This window comes from Cheilinus undulatus, linkage group 20 (assembly GCF_018320785.1).
Source record: "Cheilinus undulatus linkage group 20, ASM1832078v1, whole genome shotgun sequence".
Classification (NCBI taxonomy): domain Eukaryota; kingdom Metazoa; phylum Chordata; class Actinopteri; order Labriformes; family Labridae; genus Cheilinus; species Cheilinus undulatus.
Window position 1 is genome coordinate 40,533,582 of NC_054884.1, and position 24,274 is coordinate 40,557,855.

General features: G+C 45.8%; 1 protein-coding gene across 1 annotated transcript in view; it reads left to right on the forward strand.

Moving 5' to 3' along the window:
• The first annotated feature begins 17,887 nt into the window (after positions 1–17,887).
• ankfn1 (ankyrin repeat and fibronectin type III domain containing 1) overlaps positions 17,888–24,274 on the forward strand; it is a 198,624-nt gene continuing 192,237 nt past the window's right edge. Inside the window, exons 1-3 of the mRNA XM_041815146.1 lie at positions 17,888–18,259; positions 22,166–22,293; positions 22,599–22,850. Of these exons, the coding sequence (XP_041671080.1) occupies positions 22,178–22,293; positions 22,599–22,850 (368 nt within the window). The 5' untranslated portion in view covers positions 17,888–18,259; positions 22,166–22,177. The remainder of the gene's footprint in view (positions 18,260–22,165; positions 22,294–22,598; positions 22,851–24,274) is intronic.

Consider the following 24,274-nt stretch of genomic DNA (forward strand, 5'->3'; position numbering starts at 1 on the left):
TGGCTCTTTTTGTCTCAATTTTAAATGTTATTCCCCCAGAAACATTTACAAAAGGAAACTTTTTGCTGTTTTCACAGTTTTTGCCATTTTTCATCCATTTCAGCTACATTTTGCCATTAAATATACCTTTTTTCCTGTTTTTTGGTTATTTTGCAACTTCTTTTTGCCATTTTTTCCATTTTTATCCCTTTTTTGTCATTTTTTGCCACTATCTGCCCATTTAAGCTACCTTTTGCAATTAAATAGCCCTGTTTTCCTGTATTTTTTGCCAATTTTTGCAATGTCTTTTTGAAACTTTTTTTCCAAATTTTGCCACTTTTATCCCATTTTTTGCCACTTTTCATCCATCTAAGTTACCCTTTGCCATTAAATACCACTTCTTTCCCGTTTTTTTGCCCATTTTTGCCATTCTTGACTGCTTTTTGCCCATTTTAGTCACTTTTCACTCATTTTGTCACTTCTCACCCATTTTTGCTACTGTCTGACTATTTTTCCCATTTTTCCTCCCATTTTTGCCCCTTTTCACCCATTTTTGCTGCTATTTGTCCATTTTTGCCACCTTTAACCTATTTTTATTGCTACTTTTACCCATTTTTTTAGATTGTGGCTCTTCTAATGGTATTTTTCAACAGTCTGGCTCGTTGGTTTAGCAGGGTTGAATAAACTGGTTTAAAGCCACTTGAGCAAAGAGACGCAGAGCCTCCAGGACCTTTATGATAAAAATAGACCATTTGCCTGTTTTCAGTGATAGATCCATGACAGCCTTAAATAAATCCTCTAACTGTCAGAGCAGATTGTAGATCAGTAGAGGCTTTTGAAGGACCACGGTTCTCTGATTTAGTAGGTGTGGCTGCAGTTAAACCAGGGGTTAATAAAACCTATCACTGGAGGGTTTTGACATCTGAAGAGTGTTATTATTGGTGCAGAGGCCGAATGTTTGTCCGATAATTACTCTGCAGCTTCTTAACAACATAAACACACCACTTCCTGTCTGCAGTTATCTCTCTGCTCCCACATCAGGGACCGGTTTATCTCTGAGAACAGGGACGAATGCCAAACCGAGAACCATTTCTTTTATTTTCAGGGGACGTTTCCTCCTTTACATCCCAGAGATTCACTTAATGTGCTTCAGTATTCACCTTTGACCTTTTCTTACTTTTCCTCTCCTTTGTCTTCCTACCATCGTTTACTAAAGTCACATTCCCTCTCTTCCCTTTTACATCTTTATTTCCCATCTTTCTCTCTTCTTTCTACCCTTCCTTTCTTTTACTTCCCCTCCTTCTCTCCTTCTCTCTCCTCTCTACCCTTCCTTTCTTTTATTTCCCCTCCTTCTCTCCTTCTCTCTCCTCTCTACCCTTCCTTTCTTTTATTTCCCCTCCTTCTCTCCTTCTCTCCTTCTCTCTCCTCTCTACCCTTCCTTTCTTTTATTTCCCCTCCTTCTCTCCTTCTCTCTCCTCTCTACCCTTCCTTTCTTTTATTTCCCCTCCTTCTCTCCTTCTCTCTCCTTCTCTCTCCTCTCTACCCTTCCTTTCTTTTATTTCCCCTCCTTCTCTCCTTCTCTCTCCTCTCTACCCTTCCTTTCTTTTATTTCCCCTCCTTCTCTCCTTCTCTCCTTCTCTCTCCTCTCTACCCTTCCTTTCTTTTATTTCCCCTCCTTCTCTCCTTCTCTCCTTCTCTCTTATCTCTAACCTTCCTTTCTTTTATTTCCCCTCCTTCTCTCCTTCTCTCTTCTCTCTACCCTTCCTTTCTTTTATTTCCCCTCCTTCTCTCCTTCTCTCTCCTCTCTACCCTTCCTTTCTTTTATTTCCCCTCCTTCTCTCCTTCTCTCTCCTCTCTACCCTTCCTTTCTTTTATTTCCTCTCCTTCTCTCCTTCTCTCCTTCTCTCTCCTCTCTACCCTTCCTTTCTTTTATTTCCCCTCCTTCTCTCCTTCTCTCTCCTCTCTACCCTTCCTTTCTTTTATTTCCCCTCCTTCTCTCCTTCTCTCCTTCTCTCTCCTCTCTACCCTTCCTTTCTTTTATTTCCCCTCCTTCTCTCCTTCTCTCTCCTCTCTACCCTTCCTTTCTTTTATTTCCCCTCCTTCTCTCCTTCTCTCTCCTTCTCTCTCCTCTCTACCCTTCCTTTCTTTTATTTCCCCTCCTTCTCTCCTTCTCTCTCCTCTCTACCCTTCCTTTCTTTTATTTCCCCTCCTTCTCTCCTTCTCTCCTTCTCTCTCCTCTCTACCCTTCCTTTCTTTTATTTCCCCTCCTTCTCTCCTTCTCTCCTTCTCTCTTATCTCTAACCTTCCTTTCTTTTATTTCCCCTCCTTCTCTCCTTCTCCCCTTCTCTCTTCTCTCTACCCTTCCTTTCTTTTATTTCCCCTCCTTCTCTCCTTCTCTCTTTCTCTCTCCTCTCTACCCTTCCTTTCTTTTATTTCCCCTCCTTCTCTCCTTCTCTCCTTCTCTCTTATCTCTAACCTTCCTTTCTTTTATTTCCCCTCCTTCTCTCCTTCTCTCTTCTCTCTACCCTTCCTTTCTTTTATTTCCCCTCCTTCTCTCCTTCTCTCTCCTCTCTACCCTTCCTTTCTTTTATTTCCCCTCCTTCTCTCCTTCTCTCTCCTCTCTACCCTTCCTTTCTTTTATTTCCTCTCCTTCTCTCCTTCTCTCTCCTCTCTACCCTTCCTTTCTTTTATTTCCCCTCCTTCTCTCCTTCTCTCTCCTCTCTACCCTTCCTTTCTTTTATTTCCCCTCCTTCTCTCCTTCTCTCTTATCTCTAACCTTCCTTTCTTTTATTTCCCCTCCTTCTCTCCTTCTCTCCTTCTCTCTCCTCTCTACCCTTCCTTTCTTTTATTTCCCCTCCTTCTCTCCTTCTCTCTCCTCTCTACCCATCCTTTCTTTTATTTCCTCCTTCTCTCCTTCTCTCCTTCTCTCTTCTCTCTACCCTTCCTTTCTTTTATTTCCTCCTTCTCTCCTTCTCTCTCCTCTCTACCCTTCCTTTCTTTTATTTCCACTCCTTCTCTCCTTCTCTCCTTCTCTCTCCTCTCTACCCTTACTTTCTTTTATTTCCCCTCCTTCTCTCCTTCTCTCTCCTCTCTACCCTTCCTTTCTTTTATTTCCCCTCCTTCTCTCCTTCTCTCCTTCTCTCTCCTCTCTACCCTTCCTTTCTTTTATTTCCCCTCCTTCTCTCCTTCTCTCTCCTCTCTACCCTTCCTTTCTTTTATTTCCCCTCCTTCTCTCCTTCTCTCCTTCTCTCTTCTCTCTACCCTTCCTTTCTTTTATTTCCCCTCCTTCTCTCCTTCTCTCTCCTCTCTACCCTTCCTTTCTTTTATTTCCCCTCCTTCTCTCCTTCTCTCCTTCTCTCTCCTCTCTACCCTTCCTTTCTTTTATTTCCCCTCCTTCTCTCCTTCTCTCTCCTCTCTACCCTTCCTTTCTTTTATTTCCCCTCCTTCTCTCCTTCTCTCATTCTCTCTCGTCTCTACCCTTCCTTTCTTTTATTTCCCCTCCTTCTCTCCTTCTCTCTCCTCTCTACCCTTCCTTTCTTTTATTTCCCCTCCTTCTCTCCTTCTCTCCTTCTCTCTCCTCTCTACCCTTACTTTCTTTTATTTCCCCTCCTTCTCTCCTTCTCTCTCCTCTCTACTCTTCCTTTCTTTTATTTCCCCTCCTTCTCTCCTTCTCTCTCCTCTCTACTCTTCCTTTCTTTTATTTCCCCTCCTTCTCTCCTTCTTAGAGCAGTCCTACAGATAATGTTTATTTTTCCCCACTAAATCCCCGAGGAAACGTTACTTTCCTGAATTTTAGAGCAGACAGGCCCAATTGTTTCCTGTCTGCTTTGTACGGAGGCCCGGAAGGTCAACTGCAAAAACATTTTACTGAATGCAAAAACATTTTAAAGAAAACTCAACAACAATCAATGAAACACCAAATCTTTTGGAGTAACAAAACGTTCCCAGAAATGCAAACAAATTCAGTGGGATTTCATCGTTCCAGTAAATGTTTGCATCTCAGAGAACGATTTCTAGATCACCGAAAATTTGGATTTTTTATTAGATCATTTAACAGTGCATTAAGTTTTTTTTTTTTTAATAAAACATTTTCATTTTTCACAAATGTTTCTGTTTCAAAAATTGTTTTGGTTCTTCATGAAAAGTTTTTGCATTTACAGGAAGGACTGGGCTGACTGAAAATTGTTCTCTTTTTTCATTTTTTTTTTCTTCGTCTTGTAATTCAGGCTTGAACAGGATTTTTTATATATTTTTGATTTTCCAGTTTTTATGAGATAGTATCTTGTAAAAACTGGAAAATAAAAATAAATAAATTCCTGCTTTTATCTCAGAATTTTTACTTTGATCTTAGAATTTTAACTTTAATCTCAAAATTTTTACTTTAATCTCAGAATTTTAACTTTAATCTCAAAATTTTTACTTTAATCTCAGAATTTTACTTTAATTTTAGAATTTTCATCTCCATCTCAGTGTTCTGAATTTAATTTGGGGAATTTTGAATTTAATTTGGGGAATTTTTACTTTAATCTCAGAATTTTGACTTTAAACTCAGAATTTTTACTTTGATCTCAGGATTTTTACTTTAATCTCAGAATTTTTACTTTGATCTCAGAATTTTGACTTTAATCTCAGAATTTTTACTTTGATCTCAGGATTTTTACTTTAATTTCAGAATTTTGAATTTAATCTCAGAATTTTGACTTTAATCTTAGAATTTTTACTTTAATCTCAGAATTTTTACTTTAATTTCAGAATTTTGAATTTAATCTCAGAATTTTGATTTAAATCTTAGAATTTTGACTTTAATCTCAGTCTTTAAAGATAGAAAAGTTGGGTTGAAAAAAACCCCTCAGTGACCCTTCTGGCCTTCCCACCACAGGCCCAACACAGTTTGAGCTGCATCTCCTTCCCTCTTTTCCTTCCCTTGAGTGGAGTAATGAGAAGGGCCCATGCCTTAGCTGCCATCCATTGAGTGTGCTTGAGCGGAGTAATGAGAAGGGCCCATGCCTTAGCTGCCATCCATTGAGTGTGCTTGAGTGGAGTAATGAGAAGGGCCCATGCCTTTGCTGCCTTCCATTGAGTATGCTTGAGTGGAGTAATGAGAAGGGCCCATGCCTTAGCTGCCTTCCATTGAGTATGCTTGAGTGGAGTAATGAGAAGGGCCCATGCCTTCGCTGCCTTCCATTGAGTGTGCTTGAGTGGAGTAATGAGAAGGGCCCATGCCTTCGCTGCCTTCCATTGAGTGTGCTTGAGTGGAGTAATGAGAAGGGCCCATGCCTTCGCTGCCATCCATTGATATGCTTGAATGGAATAATGAGAAGGGCCCATGCCTTAGCTGCCTTCCATTGAGTATGCTTGAGTGGAGTAATGAGAAGGGCCCATGCCTTCACTGCCTTCCATTGAGCGTGCTTGAGTGGAGTAATGAGAAGGGCCCATGCCTTCGCTGCCTTCCATTGAGTGTGCTTGAGTGGAGTAATGAGAAGGGCCCATGCCTTCGCTGCCATCCATTGATATGCTTGAATGGAATAATGAGAAGGGCCCATGCCTTCGCTGCCTTCCATTGAGTATGCTTGAGTGGAGTAATGAGAAGGGCCCATGCCGTCGCTGCCTTCCATTGAGTGTGCTTGAGTGGAGTAATGAGAAGGGCCCATGCCTTCGCTGCCTTCCATTGAGTATGCTTGAATGGAATAATGAGAAGGGCCCATGCCTCCGCTGCCTTCCATTGAGTATGCTTGAGTGGAGTAATGAGAAGGGCCCATGCCTTCGCTGCCTTCCATTGAGTATGCTTGAGTGGAATAATGAGAAGGGCCCATGCCTTCGCTGCCTTCCATTGAGTATGCTTGAGTGGAGTAATGAGAAGGGCCCATGCCTTCGCTGCCTTCCATTGAGTGTGCTTGAATGGAATAATGATAAGGGCCCATGCCTTTGCTGCCTTCCATTGAGTATGCTTGAAGGACTAATGAGAAGGGCCCATGCCTTCGCTGCCTTCCATTGAGTGTGCTTGAATGGAATAATGAGAAAGGCCCATGCCTTCGCTGCCTTCCATTGAGTGTGCTTGAATGGAATAATGAGAAGGGCCCATGCCTTTGCTGCCTTCCATTGAGTATGCTTGAAGGAATAATGAGAAGGGCCCATGCCTTCGCTGCCTTCCATTGAGCGTGCTTGACTGGAATAATGAGAAGGGCCCATGCTTCCATTGAGTATGCTTGAGTGAATAATGAGAAGGGCCCATGCCTTTGCTGCCTTCCATTGAGTTTGCTTGATTGGATTAATGAGAAGGGCCCATGCCTTAGCTGCCTTCCATTGATTTTCTTGGATGGAATAATGAGAAGGGCCCATGCCTTAGCTGCCTTCCATTGAGTATGCTTGAGTGGAGTAATGAGAAGGCCCATGCCTTCGCCGCCTTTCATTGTGTTTGCTTGAGTGGAGTAATGAGAAGGGCCCATGCCTTCGCTGCCTTCCATTGAGTGTGCTTGAGTGGAGTAATGAGAAGGGCCCATGCCTTCGCTGCCTTCCATTGAGTGTGCTTGAATGGAATAATGAGAAGGGCCCATGCCTTAGCTGCCTTCCATTGAGTATGCTTGAGTGGAGTAATGAGAAGGGCCCATGCCTTAGCTGCCTTCCATTGAGTATGTGCTTGAGTGGAGTAATGAGAAGGGCCCATGCCTTCGCTGCCTTCCATTGAGTATGCTTGAATGGAATAATGAGAAGGGCCCATGCCTTTGCTGCCTTCCATTGAGTGTGCTTGAGTGGAGTAATGAGAAGGGCCCATGCCTTCGCTGCCTTCCATTGAGTGTGCTTGAGTGGAGTAATGAGAAGGGCCCATGCCTTCGCTGCCTTCCATTGAGTATGCTTGAGTGGAGTAATGAGAAGGGCCCATGCCTTGGCTGCCTTCCATTGAGTATGCTTGAATGGAATAATGAGAAGGGCCCATGCCGTCGCTGCCTTCCATTGAGTATGCTTGAGTGGAGTAATGAGAAGGGCCCATGCCTTCGCTGCCTTCCATTGAGTTTGCTTGAGTGGAGTAATGAGAAGGGCCCATGCCTTGGCTGCCTTCCATTGAGTATGCTTGAATGGATTAATGAGAAGGGCCCAGGCCTTCGCTGCCTTCCATTGAGTATGCTTGAGTGGAGTAATGAGAAGGGCCCATGCCTTCGCTGCCTTCCATTGAGTATGCTTGAGTGGTATAATGAGAAGGGCCCATGCCTTCGCTGCCTTCCATTGAGTATGCTTGAGTGGAGTACTGAGAAGGGCCCATGCCTTGGCTGCCTTCCATTGAGTATGCTTGAGTGGAATAATGAGAAGGGCCCATGCCTTCGCTGCCTTCCATTGAGTATGCTTGAGTGGAATAATGAGAAGGGCCCATGCCTTCGCTGCCTTCCATTGAGTATGCTTGAGTGGAGTAATGAGAAGGGCCCATGCCTTAGCTGCCTTCCATTGAGTATGCTTGAGTGGAATAATGAGAAGGGCCCATGCCTTCGCTGCCTTCCATTGATATGCTTGAGTGGAGTAATGAGAAGGGCCCATGCCTTAGCTGCCTTCCATTGAGTATGCTTGAGTGGAGTAATGAGAAGGGCCCATGCCTTCGCTGCCTTCCATTGAGTATGCTTGAGTGGAGTAATGAGAAGGGCCCATGCCTTCGCTGCCTTCCATTGAGTATGCTTGAGTGGAATAATGAGAAGGGCCCATGCCTTCGCTGCCTTCCATTGAGTATGCTTGAGTGGAGTAATGAGAAGGGCCCATGCCTTCGCTGCCTTCCATTGAGTATGCTTGAGTGGAGTAATGAATAGGCCCATGCCTTCGCTGCCTTCCATTGAGTATGCTTGAGTGGAGTAATGAGAAGGGCCCATGCCTTCGCTGCCTTCCATTGAGTATGCTTGAATGGAATAATGAGAAGGGCCCATGCCTTAGCTGCCTTCCATTGAGTATGCTTGAGTGGAGTAATGAGAAGGGCCCATGCCTTCGCTGCCTTCCATTGAGTATGCTTGAGTGGAGTAATGAGAAGGGCCCATGCCTTCGCTGCCTTCCATTGAGTATGCTTGAGTGGAATAATGAGAAGGGCCCATGCCTTCGCTGCCTTCCATTGAGTATGCTTGAGTGGAGTAATGAGAAGGGCCCATGCCTTCGCTGCCTTCCATTGAGTATGCTTGAGTGGAATAATGAGAAGGGCCCATGCCTTCGCTGCCTTCCATTGAGTATGCTTGAGTGGAGTACTGAGAAGGGCCCATGCCTTGGCTGCCTTCCATTGAGTATGCTTGAATGGAATAATGAGAAGGGCCCATGCCTTTGCTGCCTTCCATTGAGTATGCTTGAATGGAATAATGAGAAGGTCCCATGCCTTCGCTGCCTTCCATTGAGTATGCTTGAGTGGAGTAATGAGAAGGGCCCATGCCTTCGCTGCCTTCCCTTGAGTATGCTTGAGTGGAATAATGAGAAGGGCCCATGCCTTCGCTGCCTTCCATTGATATGCTTGAGTGGAGTAATGAGAAGGGCCCATGCCTTCGCTGCCTTCCATTGAGTATGCTTGAGTGGATTAATGAGAAGGGCCCATGCCTTCGCTGCCTTCCATTGAGTATGCTTGAGTGGAATAATGAGAAGGGCCCATGCCTTCGCTGCCTTCCATTGATATGCTTGAGTGGAGTAATGAGAAGGGCCCATGCCTTCGCTGCCTTCCATTGAGTATGCTTGAGTGGAATAATGAGAAGGGCCCATGCCTTCGCTGCCTTCCATTGAGTATGCTTGAGTGGAATAATGAGAAGGGCCCATGCCTTCGCTGCCTTCCATTGATATGCTTGAGTGGAGTAATGAGAAGGGCCCATGCCTTCGCTGCCTTCCATTGATATGCTTGAGTGGAGTAATGAGAAGGGCCCATGCCTTCGCTGCCTTCCATTGATATGCTTGAGTGGAATAATGAGAAGGGCGCTGCCTTCAATGGATATGCTTGAGTGGAGTAATGAGAAGGGCCCATGCCTTCGCTGCCTTCCATTGAGTATGCTTGAGTGGAATAATGAGAAGGGCCCATGCCTTCGCTGCCTTCCATTGAGTATGCTTGAGTGGAGTACTGAGAAGGGCCCATGCCTTGGCTGCCTTCCATTGAGTATGCTTGAATGGAATAATGAGAAGGGCCCATGCCTTGGCTGCCTTCCATTGAGTATGCTTGAATGGAATAATGAGAAGGGCCCATGCCTTCGCTGCCTTCCATTGATATGCTTGAGTGGAGTAATGAGAAGGGCCCATGCCTTCGCTGCCTTCCATTGAGTATGCTTGAGTGGAATAATGAGAAGGGCCCATGCCTTCGCTGCCTTCCATTGATATGCTTGAGTGGAATAATGAGAAGGGCCCATGCCTTCGCTGCCTTCCATTGAGTATGCTTGAGTGGAATAATGAGAAGGGCCCATGCCTTCGCTGCCTTCCATTGATATGCTTGAGTGGAGTAATGAGAAGGGCCCATGCCTTCGCTGCCTTCCATTGAGTATGCTTGAGTGGAGCAATGAGAAGGGCCCATGCCTTCTGCCTTCCATTGAGTTTGCTTGAATTGAATATTGAGAAAGGCCCATGCCTTTGCGGCCTTCCATTTTTTTTGCTTGAGTGGATTAATGAGAAGGGCCCATGCCTTTGCTGCCTTCCATTGAGTATGCTTGAGTCGAGTAATGAGAAGGGCCCATGCCTTCGCTGCCTTCCATTGATATGCTTGAGTGGAGTAATGAGAAGGGCCCATGCCTTCGCTGCCTTCCATTGAGTATGCTTGAGTGGAATAATGAGAAGGGCCCATGCCTTCGCTGCCTTCCATTGATATGCTTGAGTGGAGTAATGAGAAGGGCCCATGCCTTCGCTGCCTTCCATTGAGTATGCTTGAGTCGAGTAATGAGAAGGGCCCATGCCTTAGCTGCCTTCCATTGAGTATGCTTGAATGGAATAATGAGAAGGGCCCATGCCTTCGCTGCCTTCCATTGATATGCTTGAGTGGAGTAATGAGAAGGGCCCATGCCTTCGCTGCCTTCCATTGAGTATGCTTGAATGGAATAATGAGAAGGGCCCATGCCTTCGCTGCCTTCCATTGAGTATGCTTGAATGGAATAATGAGAAGGGCCCATGCCTTCGCTGCCTTCCATTGATATGCTTGAGTGGAGTAATGAGAAGGGCCCATGCCTTCGCTGCCTTCCATTGAGTATGCTTGAGTGGAATAATGAGAAGGGCCCATGCCTTCGCTGCCTTCCATTGAGTATGCTTGAATGGAATAATGAGAAGGGCCCATGCCTTTGCTGCCTTCCATTGAGTATGCTTGAGTGGAGTAATGAATAGGCCCATGCCTTCGCTGCCTTCCATTGAGTATGCTTGAGTGGAGTAATGAGAAGGGCCCATGCCTTCGCTGCCTTACATTGAGTGTGCTTGAGTGGAGTAATGAGAAGGGCCCATGCCTTCGCTGCCTTCCATTGAGTGTGCTTGAATGGAATAATGAGAAGGGCCCATGCCTTAGCTGCCTTCCATTGAGTATGCTTGAGTGGAGTAATGAGAAGGGCCCATGCCTTCGCTGCCTTCCATTGAGTGTGCTTGAGTGGAGTAATGAGAAGGGCCCATGCCTTCGCTGCCTTCCATTGAGTGTGCTTGAGTGGAGTAATGAGAAGGGCCCATGCCTTCGCTGCCTTCCATTGAGTATGCTTGAATGGAATAATGAGAAGGGCCCATGCCTTCGCTGCCTTCCATTGAGTATGCTTGAGTGGAGTAATGAATAGGCCCATGCCTTCGCTGCCTTCCATTGAGTATGCTTGAGTGGAGTAATGAGAAGGGCCCATGCCTTCGCTGCCTTCCATTGAGTATGCTTGAGTGGAATAATGAGAAGGGCCCATGCCTTCGCTGCCTTCCATTGAGTATGCTTGAGTGGAGTACTGAGAAGGGCCCATGCCTTGGCTGCCTTCCATTGAGTATGCTTGAATGGAATAATGAGAAGGGCCCATGCCTTTGCTGCCTTCCATTGATATGCTTGAGTGGAGTAATGAGAAGGGCCCTTCGCTGCCTTCCATTGAGTATGCTTGAGTGGAATAATGAGAAGGGCCCATGCCTTCGCTGCCTTCCATTGATATGCTTGAGTGGAGTAATGAGAAGGGCCCATGCCTTCGCTGCCTTCCATTGAGTATGCTTGAGTCGAGTAATGAGAAGGGCCCATGCCTTAGCTGCCTTCCATTGAGTATGCTTGAGTGGAATAATGAGAAGGGCCCATGCCTTCGCTGCCTTCCATTGATATGCTTGAGTGGAGTAATGAGAAGGGCCCATGCCTTCGCTGCCTTCCATTGAGTGTGCTTGAATGGAATAATGAGAAAGGCCCATGCCTTCGCTGCCTTCCATTGAGTGTGCTTGAATGGAATAATGAGAAGGGCCCATGCCTTTGCTGCCTTCCATTGAGTATGCTTGAAGGAATAATGAGAAGGGCCCATGCCTTCGCTGCCTTCCATTGAGCGTGCTTGAATGGAATAATGAGAAGGGCCCATGCCTTAGCTGCCTTCCATTGAGTATGCTTGAAGGAATAATGAGAAGGGCCCATGCCTTTGCTGCCTTCCATTGAGTATGCTTGAGTGGAGTAATGAGAAGGGCCCATGCCTTAGCTGCCATCCATTGATATGCTTGAATGGAATAATGAGAAGGGCCCATGCCTTAGCTGCCTTCCATTGAGTATGCTTGAGTGGAGTAATGAGAAGGGCCCATGCCTTCGCTGCCTTACATTGAGTGTGCTTGAGTGGAGTAATGAGAAGGGCCCATGCCTTCGCTGCCTTCCATTGAGTGTGCTTGAGTGGAGTAATGAGAAGGGCCCATGCCTTCGCTGCCTTCCATTGAGTGTGCTTGAATGGAATAATGAGAAGGGCCCATGCCTTAGCTGCCTTCCATTGAGTATGCTTGAGTGGAGTAATGAGAAGGGCCCATGCCTTCGCTGCCTTCCATTGAGTGTGCTTGAGTGGAGTAATGAGAAGGGCCCATGCCTTCGCTGCCTTCCATTGAGTATGCTTGAATGGAATAATGAGAAGGGCCCATGCCTTTGCTGCCTTCCATTGAGTATGCTTGAGTGGAGTAATGAATAGGCCCATGCCTTCGCTGCCTTCCATTGAGTATGCTTGAGTGGAGTAATGAGAAGGGCCCATGCCTTCGCTGCCTTCCATTGAGTGTGCTTGAGTGGAGTAATGAGAAGGGCCCATGCCTTCGCTGCCTTCCATTGAGTGTGCTTGAATGGAATAATGAGAAGGGCCCATGCCTTCGCTGCCTTCCATTGAGTATGCTTGAGTGGAGTAATGAGAAGGGCCCATGCCTTCGCTGCCTTCCATTGAGTGTGCTTGAGTGGAGTAATGAGAAGGGCCCATGCCTTCGCTGCCTTCCATTGAGTATGCTTGAGTGGAGTAATGAATAGGCCCATGCCTTCGCTGCCTTCCATTGAGTATGCTTGAGTGGAGTAATGAGAAGGGCCCATGCCTTCGCTGCCTTCCATTGAGTATGCTTGAGTGGAATAATGAGAAGGGCCCATGCCTTCGCTGCCTTCCATTGAGTATGCTTGAGTGGAGTACTGAGAAGGGCCCATGCCTTGGCTGCCTTCCATTGAGTATGCTTGAATGGAATAATGAGAAGGGCCCATGCCTTTGCTGCCTTCCATTGAGTATGCTTGAATGGAATAATGAGAAGGTCCCATGCCTTCGCTGCCTTCCATTGAGTATGCTTGAGTGGAGTAATGAGAAGGGCCCATGCCTTCGCTGCCTTCCATTGAGTATGCTTGAGTGGAATAATGAGAAGGGCCCATGCCTTCGCTGCCTTCCATTGATATGCTTGAGTGGAGTAATGAGAAGGGCCCATGCCTTCGCTGCCTTCCATTGAGTATGCTTGAGTGGACTAATGAGAAGGGCCCATGCCTTCGCTGCCTTCCATTGAGTATGCTTGAGTGGAGTAATGAGAAGGGCCCATGCCTTCGCTGCCTTCCCTTGAGTATGCTTGAGTGGAATAATGAGAAGGGCCCATGCCTTCGCTGCCTTCCATTGATATGCTTGAGTGGAGTAATGAGAAGGGCCCATGCCTTTGCTGCCTTCCATTGAGTATGCTTGAGTGGAGTAATGAATAGGCCCATGCCTTCGCTGCCTTCCATTGAGTATGCTTGAGTGGAGTAATGAGAAGGGCCCATGCCTTCGCTGCCTTCCATTGAGTGTGCTTGAATGGAATAATGAGAAGGGCCCATGCCTTAGCTGCCTTCCATTGAGTATGCTTGAGTGGAGTAATGAGAAGGGCCCATGCCTTCGCTGCCTTCCATTGAGTATGCTTGAGTGGAGTAATGAGAAGGGCCCATGCCTTCGCTGCCTTCCATTGAGTATGCTTGAGTGGAGTAATGAGAAGGGCCCATGCCTTCGCTGCCTTCCATTGAGTATGCTTGAGTGGAATAATGAGAAGGGCCCATGCCTTCGCTGCCTTCCATTGAGTATGCTTGAGTGGAATAATGAGAAGGGCCCATGCCTTCGCTGCCTTCCATTGAGTATGCTTGAGTGGAGTAATGAGAAGGGCCCATGCCTTCGCTGCCTTCCATTGAGTATGCTTGAATGGAATAATGAGAAGGGCCCATGCCTTAGCTGCCTTCCATTGAGTATGCTTGAATGGAATAATGAGAAGGTCCCATGCCTTCGCTGCCTTCCATTGAGTATGCTTGAGTGGAGTAATGAGAAGGGCCCATGCCTTCGCTGCCTTCCATTGAGTATGCTTGAGTGGAATAATGAGAAGGGCCCATGCCTTCGCTGCCTTCCATTGATATGCTTGAGTGGAGTAATGAGAAGGGCCCATGCCTTCGCTGCCTTCCATTGAGTATGCTTGAGTCGAGTAATGAGAAGGGCCCATGCCTTAGCTGCCTTCCATTGAGTATGCTTGAGTGGAATAATGAGAAGGGCCCATGCCTTCGCTGCCTTCCATTGATATGCTTGAGTGGAGTAATGAGAAGGGCCCATGCCTTCGCTGCCTTCCATTGAGTATGCTTGAGTGGAATAATGAGAAGGGCCCATGCCTTCGCTGCCTTCCATTGAGTATGCTTGAGTCGAGTAATGAGAAGGGCCCATGCCTTAGCTGCCTTCCATTGATATGCTTGAGTGGAGTAATGAGAAGGGCCCATGCCTTCGCTGCCTTCCATTGATATGCTTGAGTGGAGTAATGAGAAGGGCCCATGCCTTCGCTGCCTTCCATTGATATGCTTGAGTGGAATAATGAGAAGGGCCCATGCCTTCGCTGCCTTCCATTGATATGCTTGAGTGGAGTAATGAGAAGGGCCCATGCCTTCGCTGCCTTCCATTGAGTATGCTTGAGTGGAATAATGAGAAGGGCCCATGCCTTCGCTGCCTTCCATTGAGTATGCTTGAGTGGAGTACTGAGAAGGGCCCATGCCTTGGCTGCCTTCCATTGAGTATGCTTGAATGGAATAATGAGAAGGGCCCATGCCTTTGCTGCCTTCCATTGAGTATGCTTGAATGGAATAATGAGAAGGGCCCATGCCTTCGCTGCCTTCCATTGATATGCTTGAGTGGAGTAATGAGAAGGGCCCATGCCTTCGCTGCCTTCCATTGAGTATGCTTGAGTGGAATAATGAGAAGGGCCCATGCCTTCGCTGCCTTCCATTGATATGCTTGAGTGGAATAATGAGAAGGGCCCATGCCTTCGCTGCCTTCCATTGAGTATGCTTGAGTGGAATAATGAGAAGGGCCCATGCCTTCGCTGCCTTCCATTGATATGCTTGAGTGGAGTAATGAGAAGGGCCCATGCCTTCGCTGCCTTCCATTGAGTATGCTTGAGTGGAGCAATGAGAAGGGCCCATGCCTTAGCTGCCTTCCATTGAGTATGCTTGAATGGAATAATGAGAAGGGCCCATGCCTTCGCTGCCTTCCATTGATATGCTTGAGTGGAATAATGAGAAGGGCCCATGCCTTCGCTGCCTTCCATTGATATGCTTGAGTGGAGTAATGAGAAGGGCCCATGCCTTCGCTGCCTTCCATTGATATGCTTGAGTGGAGTAATGAGAAGGGCCCATGCCTTCGCTGCCTTCCATTGAGTATGCTTGAGTGGAATAATGAGAAGGGCCCATGCCTTCGCTGCCTTCCATTGATATGCTTGAGTGGAGTAATGAGAAGGGCCCATGCCTTCGCTGCCTTCCATTGAGTATGCTTGAGTGGAGTAATGAGAAGGGCCCATGCCTTAGCTGCCTTCCATTGAGTATGCTTGAATGGAATAATGAGAAGGGCCCATGCCTTCGCTGCCTTCCATTGAGTATGCTTGAGTGGAGTAATGAGAAGGGCCCATGCCTTCGCTGCCTTCCATTGAGTATGCTTGAGTGGAATAATGAGAAGGGCCCATGCCTTCGCTGCCTTCCATTGAGTATGCTTGAATGGAATAATGAGAAGGTCCCATGCCTTCGCTGCCTTCCATTGAGTATGCTTGAGTGGAGTAATGAGAAGGGCCCATGCCTTCGCTGCCTTCCCTTGAGTATGCTTGAGTGGAATAATGAGAAGGGCCCATGCCTTCGCTGCCTTCCATTGAGTATGCTTGAGTGGAATAATGAGAAGGGCCCATGCCTTTGCTGCCTTCCATTGATAGGCTTGAGTGGAGTAATGAGAAGGGCCCATGCCTTCGCTGCCTTCCATTGAGTATGCTTGAGTGGAATAATGAGAAGGGCCCATGCCTTCGCTGCCTTCCATTGAGTATGCTTGAGTGGAGTACTGAGAAGGGCCCATGCCTTGGCTGCCTTCCATTGATATGCTTGACTGGATTAATGAGAAGGGCCCAGGCCTTCGCTGCCTTCAATTGTGTATGCTTGCTTGGAGTAATGAGAAGGCCCCAGGCCTCCGCTGCCTTCCTTTGATATGCTTGAGTGGAGTAATGAGAAGGGCCCATGCCTTCGCTGCCTTCCATTGAGTGTGCTTGAGTGGAGTAATGAGAAGGGCCCATGCCTTAGCTGCCTTCCATTGATATTCTTGAGTGGAATAATGAGAAGGGCCCATGCCTTTGCTGCCTTCCATTGAGTATGCTTGAGTGGAGTAATGAATAGGCCCATGCCTTCGCTGCCTTCCATTGAGTATGCTTGAGTGGAGTAATGAGAAGGGCCCATGCCTTCGCTGCCTTCCATTGAGTATGCTTGAGTGGAATAATGAGAAGGGCCCATGCCTTCGCTGCCTTCCATTGAGTATGCTTGAGTGGAGTACTGAGAAGGGCCCATGCCTTGGCTGCCTTCCATTGAGTATGCTTGAATGGAATAATGAGAAGGGCCCATGCCTTTGCTGCCTTCCATTGAGTATGCTTGAATGGAATAATGAGAAGGTCCCATGCCTTCGCTGCCTTCCATTGATATGCTTGAGTGGAGTAATGAGAAGGGCCCATGCCTTCGCTGCCTTCCATTGAGTATGCTTGAGTGGAATAATGAGAAGGGCCCATGCCTTCGCTGCCTTCCATTGATATGCTTGAGTGGAGTAATGAGAAGGGCCCATGCCTTCGCTGCCTTCCATTGAGTATGCTTGAGTCGAGTAATGAGAAGGGCCCATGCCTTAGCTGCCTTCCATTGAGTATGCTTGAGTGGAATAATGAGAAGGGCCCATGCCTTCGCTGCCTTCCATTGATATGCTTGAGTGGAGTAATGAGAAGGGCCCATGCCTTCGCTGCCTTCCATTGAGTATGCTTGAGTCGAGTAATGAGAAGGGCCCATGCCTTAGCTGCCTTCCATTGATATGCTTGAGTGGAGTAATGAGAAGGGCCCATGCCTTCGCTGCCTTCCATTGATATGCTTGAGTGGAGTAATGAGAAGGGCCCATGCCTTAGCTGCCTTCCATTGATATGCTTGAGTGGAATAATGAGAAGGGCCCATGCCTTCGCTGCCTTCCATTGATATGCTTGAGTGGAATAATGAGAAGGGCCCATGCCTTCGCTGCCTTCCATTGAGTATGCTTGAGTGGAGTACTGAGAAGGGCCCATGCCTTGGCTGCCTTCCATTGAGTATGCTTGAATGGAATAATGAGAAGGGCCCATGCCTTTGCTGCCTTCCATTGAGTATGCTTGAATGGAATAATGAGAAGGGCCCATGCCTTCGCTGCCTTCCATTGATATGCTTGAGTGGAGTAATGAGAAGGGCCCATGCCTTCGCTGCCTTCCATTGATATGCTTGAGTGGAGTAATGAGAAGGGCCCATGCCTTCGCTGCCTTCCATTGAGTATGCTTGAGTGGAATAATGAGAAGGGCCCATGCCTTCGCTGCCTTCCATTGATATGCTTGAGTGGAGTAATGAGAAGGGCCCATGCCTTCGCTGCCTTCCATTGAGTATGCTTGAGTCGAGTAATGAGAAGGGCCCATGCCTTAGCTGCCTTCCATTGAGTATGCTTGAATGGAATAATGAGAAGGGCCCATGCCTTCGCTGCCTTCCATTGATATGCTTGAGTGGAGTAATGAGAAGGGCCCATGCCTTCGCTGCCTTCCATTGATATGCTTGAGTGGAGTAATGAGAAGGGCCCATGCCTTCGCTGCCTTCCATTGAGTATGCTTGAGTGGAATAATGAGAAGGGCCCATGCCTTCGCTGCCTTCCATTGATATGCTTGAGTGGAGTAATGAGAAGGGCCCATGCCTTCGCTGCCTTCCATTGAGTATGCTTGAGTCGAGTAATGAGAAGGGCCCATGCCTTAGCTGCCTTCCATTGAGTATGCTTGAATGGAATAATGAGAAGGGCCCATGCCTTCGCTGCCTTCCATTGATATGCTTGAGTGGAGTAATGAGAAGGGCCCATGCCTTCGCTGCCTTCCATTGAGTATGCTTGAGTGGAATAATGAGAAGGGCCCATGCCTTCGCTGCCTTCCATTGAGAGTGAGTCACAGCAGTACTGAGTAGCAGCTGCTGCCAGATGTGGGCCTGGGCGTCTGTGCGGCGGATGTAACCTCAGTGAAATCTGAGCCTGGCTCGGCTCGGCTCGCTGTATTTTGGGATGTTTTACATGGGGCAGGACAAAGACACGTTACCAGGCGGGATTCGGACTGAGTAGATGTTCCTGCTTTGGGAAAAAGGGGGACGAAGAAGAAGAAAGGACATTGTTTGAGCAGAAGAAGAAGGATTCAAGGACGGTAAAGTTGCTGCAGCTTCTCTCTTCTGTGTTGTGGTTTGTGTTGAAATGTGCAGAGCTGTTAGAAACGGGTTAACGGAGGGATTCCTGAAGTGAGGAACAGCTGACTGGATGGATTCTGACTGAAAACCGAAACCGACGATCCCAGGAACAGAAACGGTGGACATGAAGTTAAAAATAGTCCTGTAAGTGTGAGAGTTAACGTTTGACTGGGACTTAAACCGCTGTGTTTCACTGATGCATCGCTTTAATCGCTTTCTCCGGGTGTTCCCGATTTTAATGACAGACTAGCCAAAACAGTAGCCACGTGTGGTCTCACATCAACACCATCACCCCTCTGGTTGCCCTTTTGGCACTGTAAGAAGCCAGTTCATCCAGTGATTATACATACACACTTTAACTGTAAGTTACTATTTTCATCTGTGCTTCTCACATCATTTCCCAGCAGTTAAACCGTTGTTCCATGGCAGCAGTGGCTCTAATGTACACTTTAACTAGCTCACTGTTAGCATTCACTACATTTACCTGCTAAGGCTGGTTTTAAGCAGCTAAATAAGAGCTAACAATAACTAATAAATCTAACAAGAGTTACAAGTTAACACTAAAAGAAAAGCCCCGAAAATAAAGTATTGATGTGTTAAAATTAGCAGGTGTTTTGGTGAAGTAGTGACCGAGTTAAGCGGCTACTTAAAGCTATTGCATCAGCCGTTTTTATTATTTTTGTTACAACAAACGATAAAGACGAAAGTAATGAAACGAAGACTACTTAACTTCTTGTCTTTCTATAAAAGAAAAATAAATAAAGTAAGAATATGGAATATTAAAGAGGAATTTGCGGAGGTTGGACTCAGTCACCAGTTAACACTGGTAATTCTTCTGTGCTAGGAAAGCAAAAAACCCAACTAACAAACAATTTTTCATAAGAAATAGCAAATTATAAAAATTAAAATGTTAATCGCTAATAAGCTTAGCTCTAGTGCTACCAGGTAGCTAACAACAAGCTAGTTTACTTATCAAAAACAAAAGCCCGCCAAAAATGACCGTTAATTTAGGTGGGCAGAAAAGCAAGCTAACTAACGAACCGTTCAACAGGAGAATGTCTAAAAGCAACTAGATAACGGCCAGTTAGCTATCAGGTAGCTAATGCTGCGTTCGTCTGTACTCAGAACTTGGAAAGAAATTCCAACTTCTGAGGTAAATGTTTTGTTGCATAAGCTCAGAAAACATGGCCGGCTGCAGTAAGCTGATGTTTGTTTGGATGTTTTTCGAGGATCAAAAATTACTGTTGGGGAAATATATTAGCTACTTGAGGAAGAGAGAGAAAGAGAAATGTCATATGCTGTAAGTATGACTTGAACGCACCAGCGAGGGGAATCTTTCATCATTGAACTTATAATCAAAGTGAGCTGTGCAGAGGCCTGTACTGTAGTAACACAGATGCTAAATTAGACGACACATAAACAAGAGGGTCTGGCGTGCAGTAGCAGACCCTGACCCCTACGCTGGGCCGTGCAGCAGCAGACCCCGACCCCTACGCTGGGCCGTGCAGCAGCAGACCCCGACCCCTACGCTGGGCCGTGCAGCAGCAGACCCCGACCCCTACGCTGGGCCGTGCAGCAGCAGACCCCGACCCCTACGCTGGGCCGTGCAGCAGCAGACCCGACCCCTACGCTGGGCCGTGCAGCAGCAGACCCTGACCCCTACGCTGGGGTGTCTACGCTATTAAAACCCAAGTGGTTCGGTTTTGGCATTTAAATCCGAGTGGTTAGATTTAGGGCAAGCCTGTGGGCAAGCGGATAGAGCAGAAATTTCGTCACAGGTAATGTACGTCACGCCCCAGCGCAGAGGTTTGGCCCCAGCATGCAGGTCTGTGGCTGAACGCCCCAGCGTAGAGGTTTGGCCCCAGCATGCAGGTCTGTGGCTGAACGCCCCAGCATAGAGGTTTGGCCCCAGCATGCAGGTCTGTGGCTGAACGCCCCAGCGTAGAGGTTTGCTCGAGGTCTGCAGCCAGATGCCTCTCAACATAAAAGGAAAAGTTGAGAGAAAGTGACTCTGTTTACCTCTCACGTCGCCATTTTGCTATCACGTCATTTCAACCGACTCGTGCTGCTTGGATCCTACCCGAAATCCTGAGTCAGAGTCCCGAGCTCAAGGACCGTTCTATTGCACTTTTCGGATTTATCCGAGTTCCGAGAACAATTGAAGGCAGCATAAGTTGCAAAAATGTGTTAAAATTGTGGGAAAAGGTGATGAAAACTGGTTAAAATTTGGCAAAATTGGTGTAAAGTGGCAACAGTGTAATTTCAAAAATGTTCTTTGTTTTTTTAAGCCACCTGGAGGCCCCATCTTAGTGTCTCACGACCCCAAATGGGGTCCCGACCCCGACGTTGAGAACCCCTGATCTTAGTAGCTAGCTAAATATTATCTGATTTTTTTTTGGAGAGCGGATCAGTTTGAAATGTGTCTGGGAAATTTTAGTCAGTCTGTAGTATAGGAAGAAGAATCTTTCTTTTCAGATTCATAGCAAAGCTGGAGACGTTTCTGGGGACGGCACTAGCCGGATGGCAGGTCTCTTAAAATTGGACTGTCCCTGGAAACCTGGGACGTCTGGTCGCTACTTTAGATTAAAAAGCAAAGTTCACAGTCAAGTTGTTCAACAGGACACCAGGCTGATTCACAAGCTAACTAGCTAACTAATCAAATAAGTCAGTAACTCAGCTGACTAACAAATAAAGGCTACCCCAGTGACTTTCTGCTTTTTTAGTGTGATGAATAAACTAGCTTCCTCAGTGGTTATTTTTGATGATTATCATGTTGCTGGGTTAGCTACAGTCATCTTGTGTTTTTACCTATTGCTATCCTGATCTCCAAATATGCACCAGTATTCTTGTGTTCAGAATAGGGCTGGGCAATTAATCACAGATTAGAATAAATCACAATATGGCATGCTGCAATATTCAAATCGCAGACAGTGCAATATTTCTTTAACCTATACCAGTGTTACTCGCCCCTGCTCAACCAGAGCCAAATAGTTGAAAATACCTTTACAAGAGCCACAATTTAAGAGTTCAAAGGTGGCAAAACCAGCTTGAAGTAGCAATAGAAATAAGTCAAAGGTGGCAAAAATGGTCAAAAAGCAAACAAAATGGGTGAAAGGGGCAAAATGGGGAGGAAAAGTGGAAAAAAGGGTCAGAAAGTTGCAAAAATGGGTGAGAAGTGAGAAAAATTAGTTACAGTTGGCATAAAATGGTCCAAAAGTGGCCAAACGGTGAAAAGAAATGAGTGAAAAGTGACTAAAATGTGCAAAAACTAGAAAAAAGTGGTATTTAATGACAAAGGGCACTTAAATGGGTGAAAATGCATGAAAAAAAGGTGAAAAAGGGCAGAAATGGGTTAAAAAGTGGTTAAAAAAAGGGTAAAAATTTGCAAAAAAGTGTTTAAAGGGGCAAAAAAGTAGGGAAAAATTGGTATTAAATGGCAAAAGATAGCCCTTAAAGGCAAAAATGGGATAAAAAGGCAAAAAAGTAGGAAAACAGTGGTTTTCAAAGGCAGAATGTAGCTTAAATGGGTTAAAAGTGGGAAAAATGGTGAAAAAGGGCAAAAACGTGTCCCTTGTTTAAGGTTTTCTGGGGGAACTATATTTAAATTGAAGACATAAAAGAGCCACATGGGGCTCTAGAGCCACGTGTTGAGTATCGCTGCTTTTTACATTATTAAAACCTTCAAGTATCTTTTTTATTTCATTTTATTTCTTACAAAAATCTGACTTTTCTTGCTCATGCATTTATTTTTCTTCAAGAGAAATGAGAATATGAGAAATGATCATCCCCTTCAATAAAGCAACTGATATCAAAACTTCTGTATGAACCAAAATGGCAGTAAGATATTTTATTCTAAATTTATCTAATATTGTTCTTGTTATAATATAGAACAATTTCTTGCTCATGTTTGTTGAACAACAGAGAAAACTGAGGAACCTAAATAATCACATTTCAAATCTCAATATTGCAGGAAAAAAATTGCAGTTGGATTATTTTTGCATGTCGTTCAGAATATCCACTGATTTCTCACCCTTCCCTCATCTCCTTCAGATATGGCTGAAGATGTCTGTGGATTCTAATAACTCCTGTGTTTTACTGTCATCTCGGGACTCCAGAACCTCCTGCATCTTCCAAACTGCAGACGAGAAGGATGACATCCCAGGAGTGGGAGAGGAGAGGTAGCTAACATCAACACTCGCTTGCACTGAACATTTCACCTTCTGCCTCTGAGTTTTTTTGTCCTTGATAAATTCCACCACATCACTAAAATATTTTGATCTGCCAAAGGGGGGCTGATAGAAAAAGTTTGGGAACCACTGTCCGAAGACGTGATCTTGGACCTTTATTTATCCTTTTACTTCTGTGTTTGGTCTCCACCAGCTTCTGTTGGATTTTAACTACTAAAAACTTTCTCTGTTTGTAACAACTGTTTAAAAATCTCGATCAAAGGATTGCAGCCTGGTTGTGCTGTTTCTCCCTGCAGTGTTCTGGAGATGCTGAGTTACTCCAAGTTCTCGGACCTGGAGACATGGCTGTGCATGCCGTCCTCTCTGCTGCTGTCCAGGGACCTGGACTCCATCCTGACCTCCTCCTCCTCTTCCTCCACCAACTCCTCTTCCTCACATGTATCCAACCACTCCACCCGCTCTGCACCAGCATCCTCCTCCTCCTCTCCATCCTCCAACCCCCGACACTCCACCTGCAGCGAGCCGGGAGAGACCAGCACAGCTCACAGGTGAGCCCATTGTTACTGGATGTAAAGGCATTCAGTGGAGTTAAAGACCAGGTTACTGCAGGCCGTTTCTAATCCTGGTTAGTTACCAGTAGAGGTGTGTGGATTGTGATGATATGACCTGGTATCAAAGTTGAAAAGGAGATTGTGGGTAAGATTCATGCGAACTTGGAAGGTGTATATTTTCCCCGTAGATAGCTCTGATTGGCCCGTAGAGATGTGACGGACAGGACGTTCATCCAATCACACTCCGAGTTTTTGTCAGAATCTCTGCCTTTTCTCAAACGTTTCCCACTGAAGCTTTCCCAGATGGATGTGTGAAACAAATCCATCTGGCGTGTCAGGTTAGTTGAGAACCCTGCACTAGACAACTCAGCCAGACTGTCAGATCACTGGAGACCACACACCTGCCGACCTGCCAACAACGGCGGGGGATCACGTGACTTCAGAAACAACAAACATGGATGTCTGTCGGTACCAACCTGCTGTCCCTCCACAACAGGCTGTCCTGGCATGGGTTACAGGGGCAGCAGATCCTGAAGCTATGCTCCGGCTGGTGGCGCTGTCCCGTCTGCTCGCCGCCATCGGTTGTTGTGGGATATTTATGATTCAGGGTCTGGGGGACTACGACACGATTTGGAGCATTAAAACAATCTTGTTGACATCACACATATGAAGTACCTTGCCTCACATGGGGCTTAAAATCCTGTCATGCAGGGGTGTCAAACTCAAGGTCCGGGGGCCAAATCCGGCCCATGGCACAGTCATGCCCGGCCCACCAGATCATATATTTTTATTCTAACTGGCCCACCAGTATGAGGCCTGCAGATTTACTCCAGTATAAAAATGTAAACTTAATCTAGATGATTGAAAATATCCTTTTTAAGTCATAAGAATCAGAAAGATTTAAGAGTTAAAACAATTTGATAAAAAGTCAGGAATGTGGGAGAAGAAATTTGTGTTTTCATCTATATTTTCTTACTTGCATCTCACAATTATGACTTGAAGTTTTGGTTTTGACTTTTTATCTCGAGTTTTGACCATTTAGATTCACAATTTTAAATTTTAAATTTAAATTTTTTTTTTTTTCATATTTTGACGTTTTAAACTCAGGAATTTGATTTTATCTTATATTTTGATATTATCAACTCCTAACTTTGAATTTTAATCCCAAATATTAACCTTTTTGATTTAAAATCTTTCATTTTTATCTCGTCTTTGGACCTTTTTAACTCTGTATTTTTAATTTTATCTCGTATTTTGACATTAAAAAAAATCATGATTTAGAATTTTATCTTATATTTTGACCTTTAAAACTCTTGATTTTGAGTATTTTCTCATATTTTCACCTCCTAAACTCTTGATTTAGAATTTTTTTTCTAATATTTTGACCTTTTGAACTCCTAAATATAACTTTTAATCCCAAA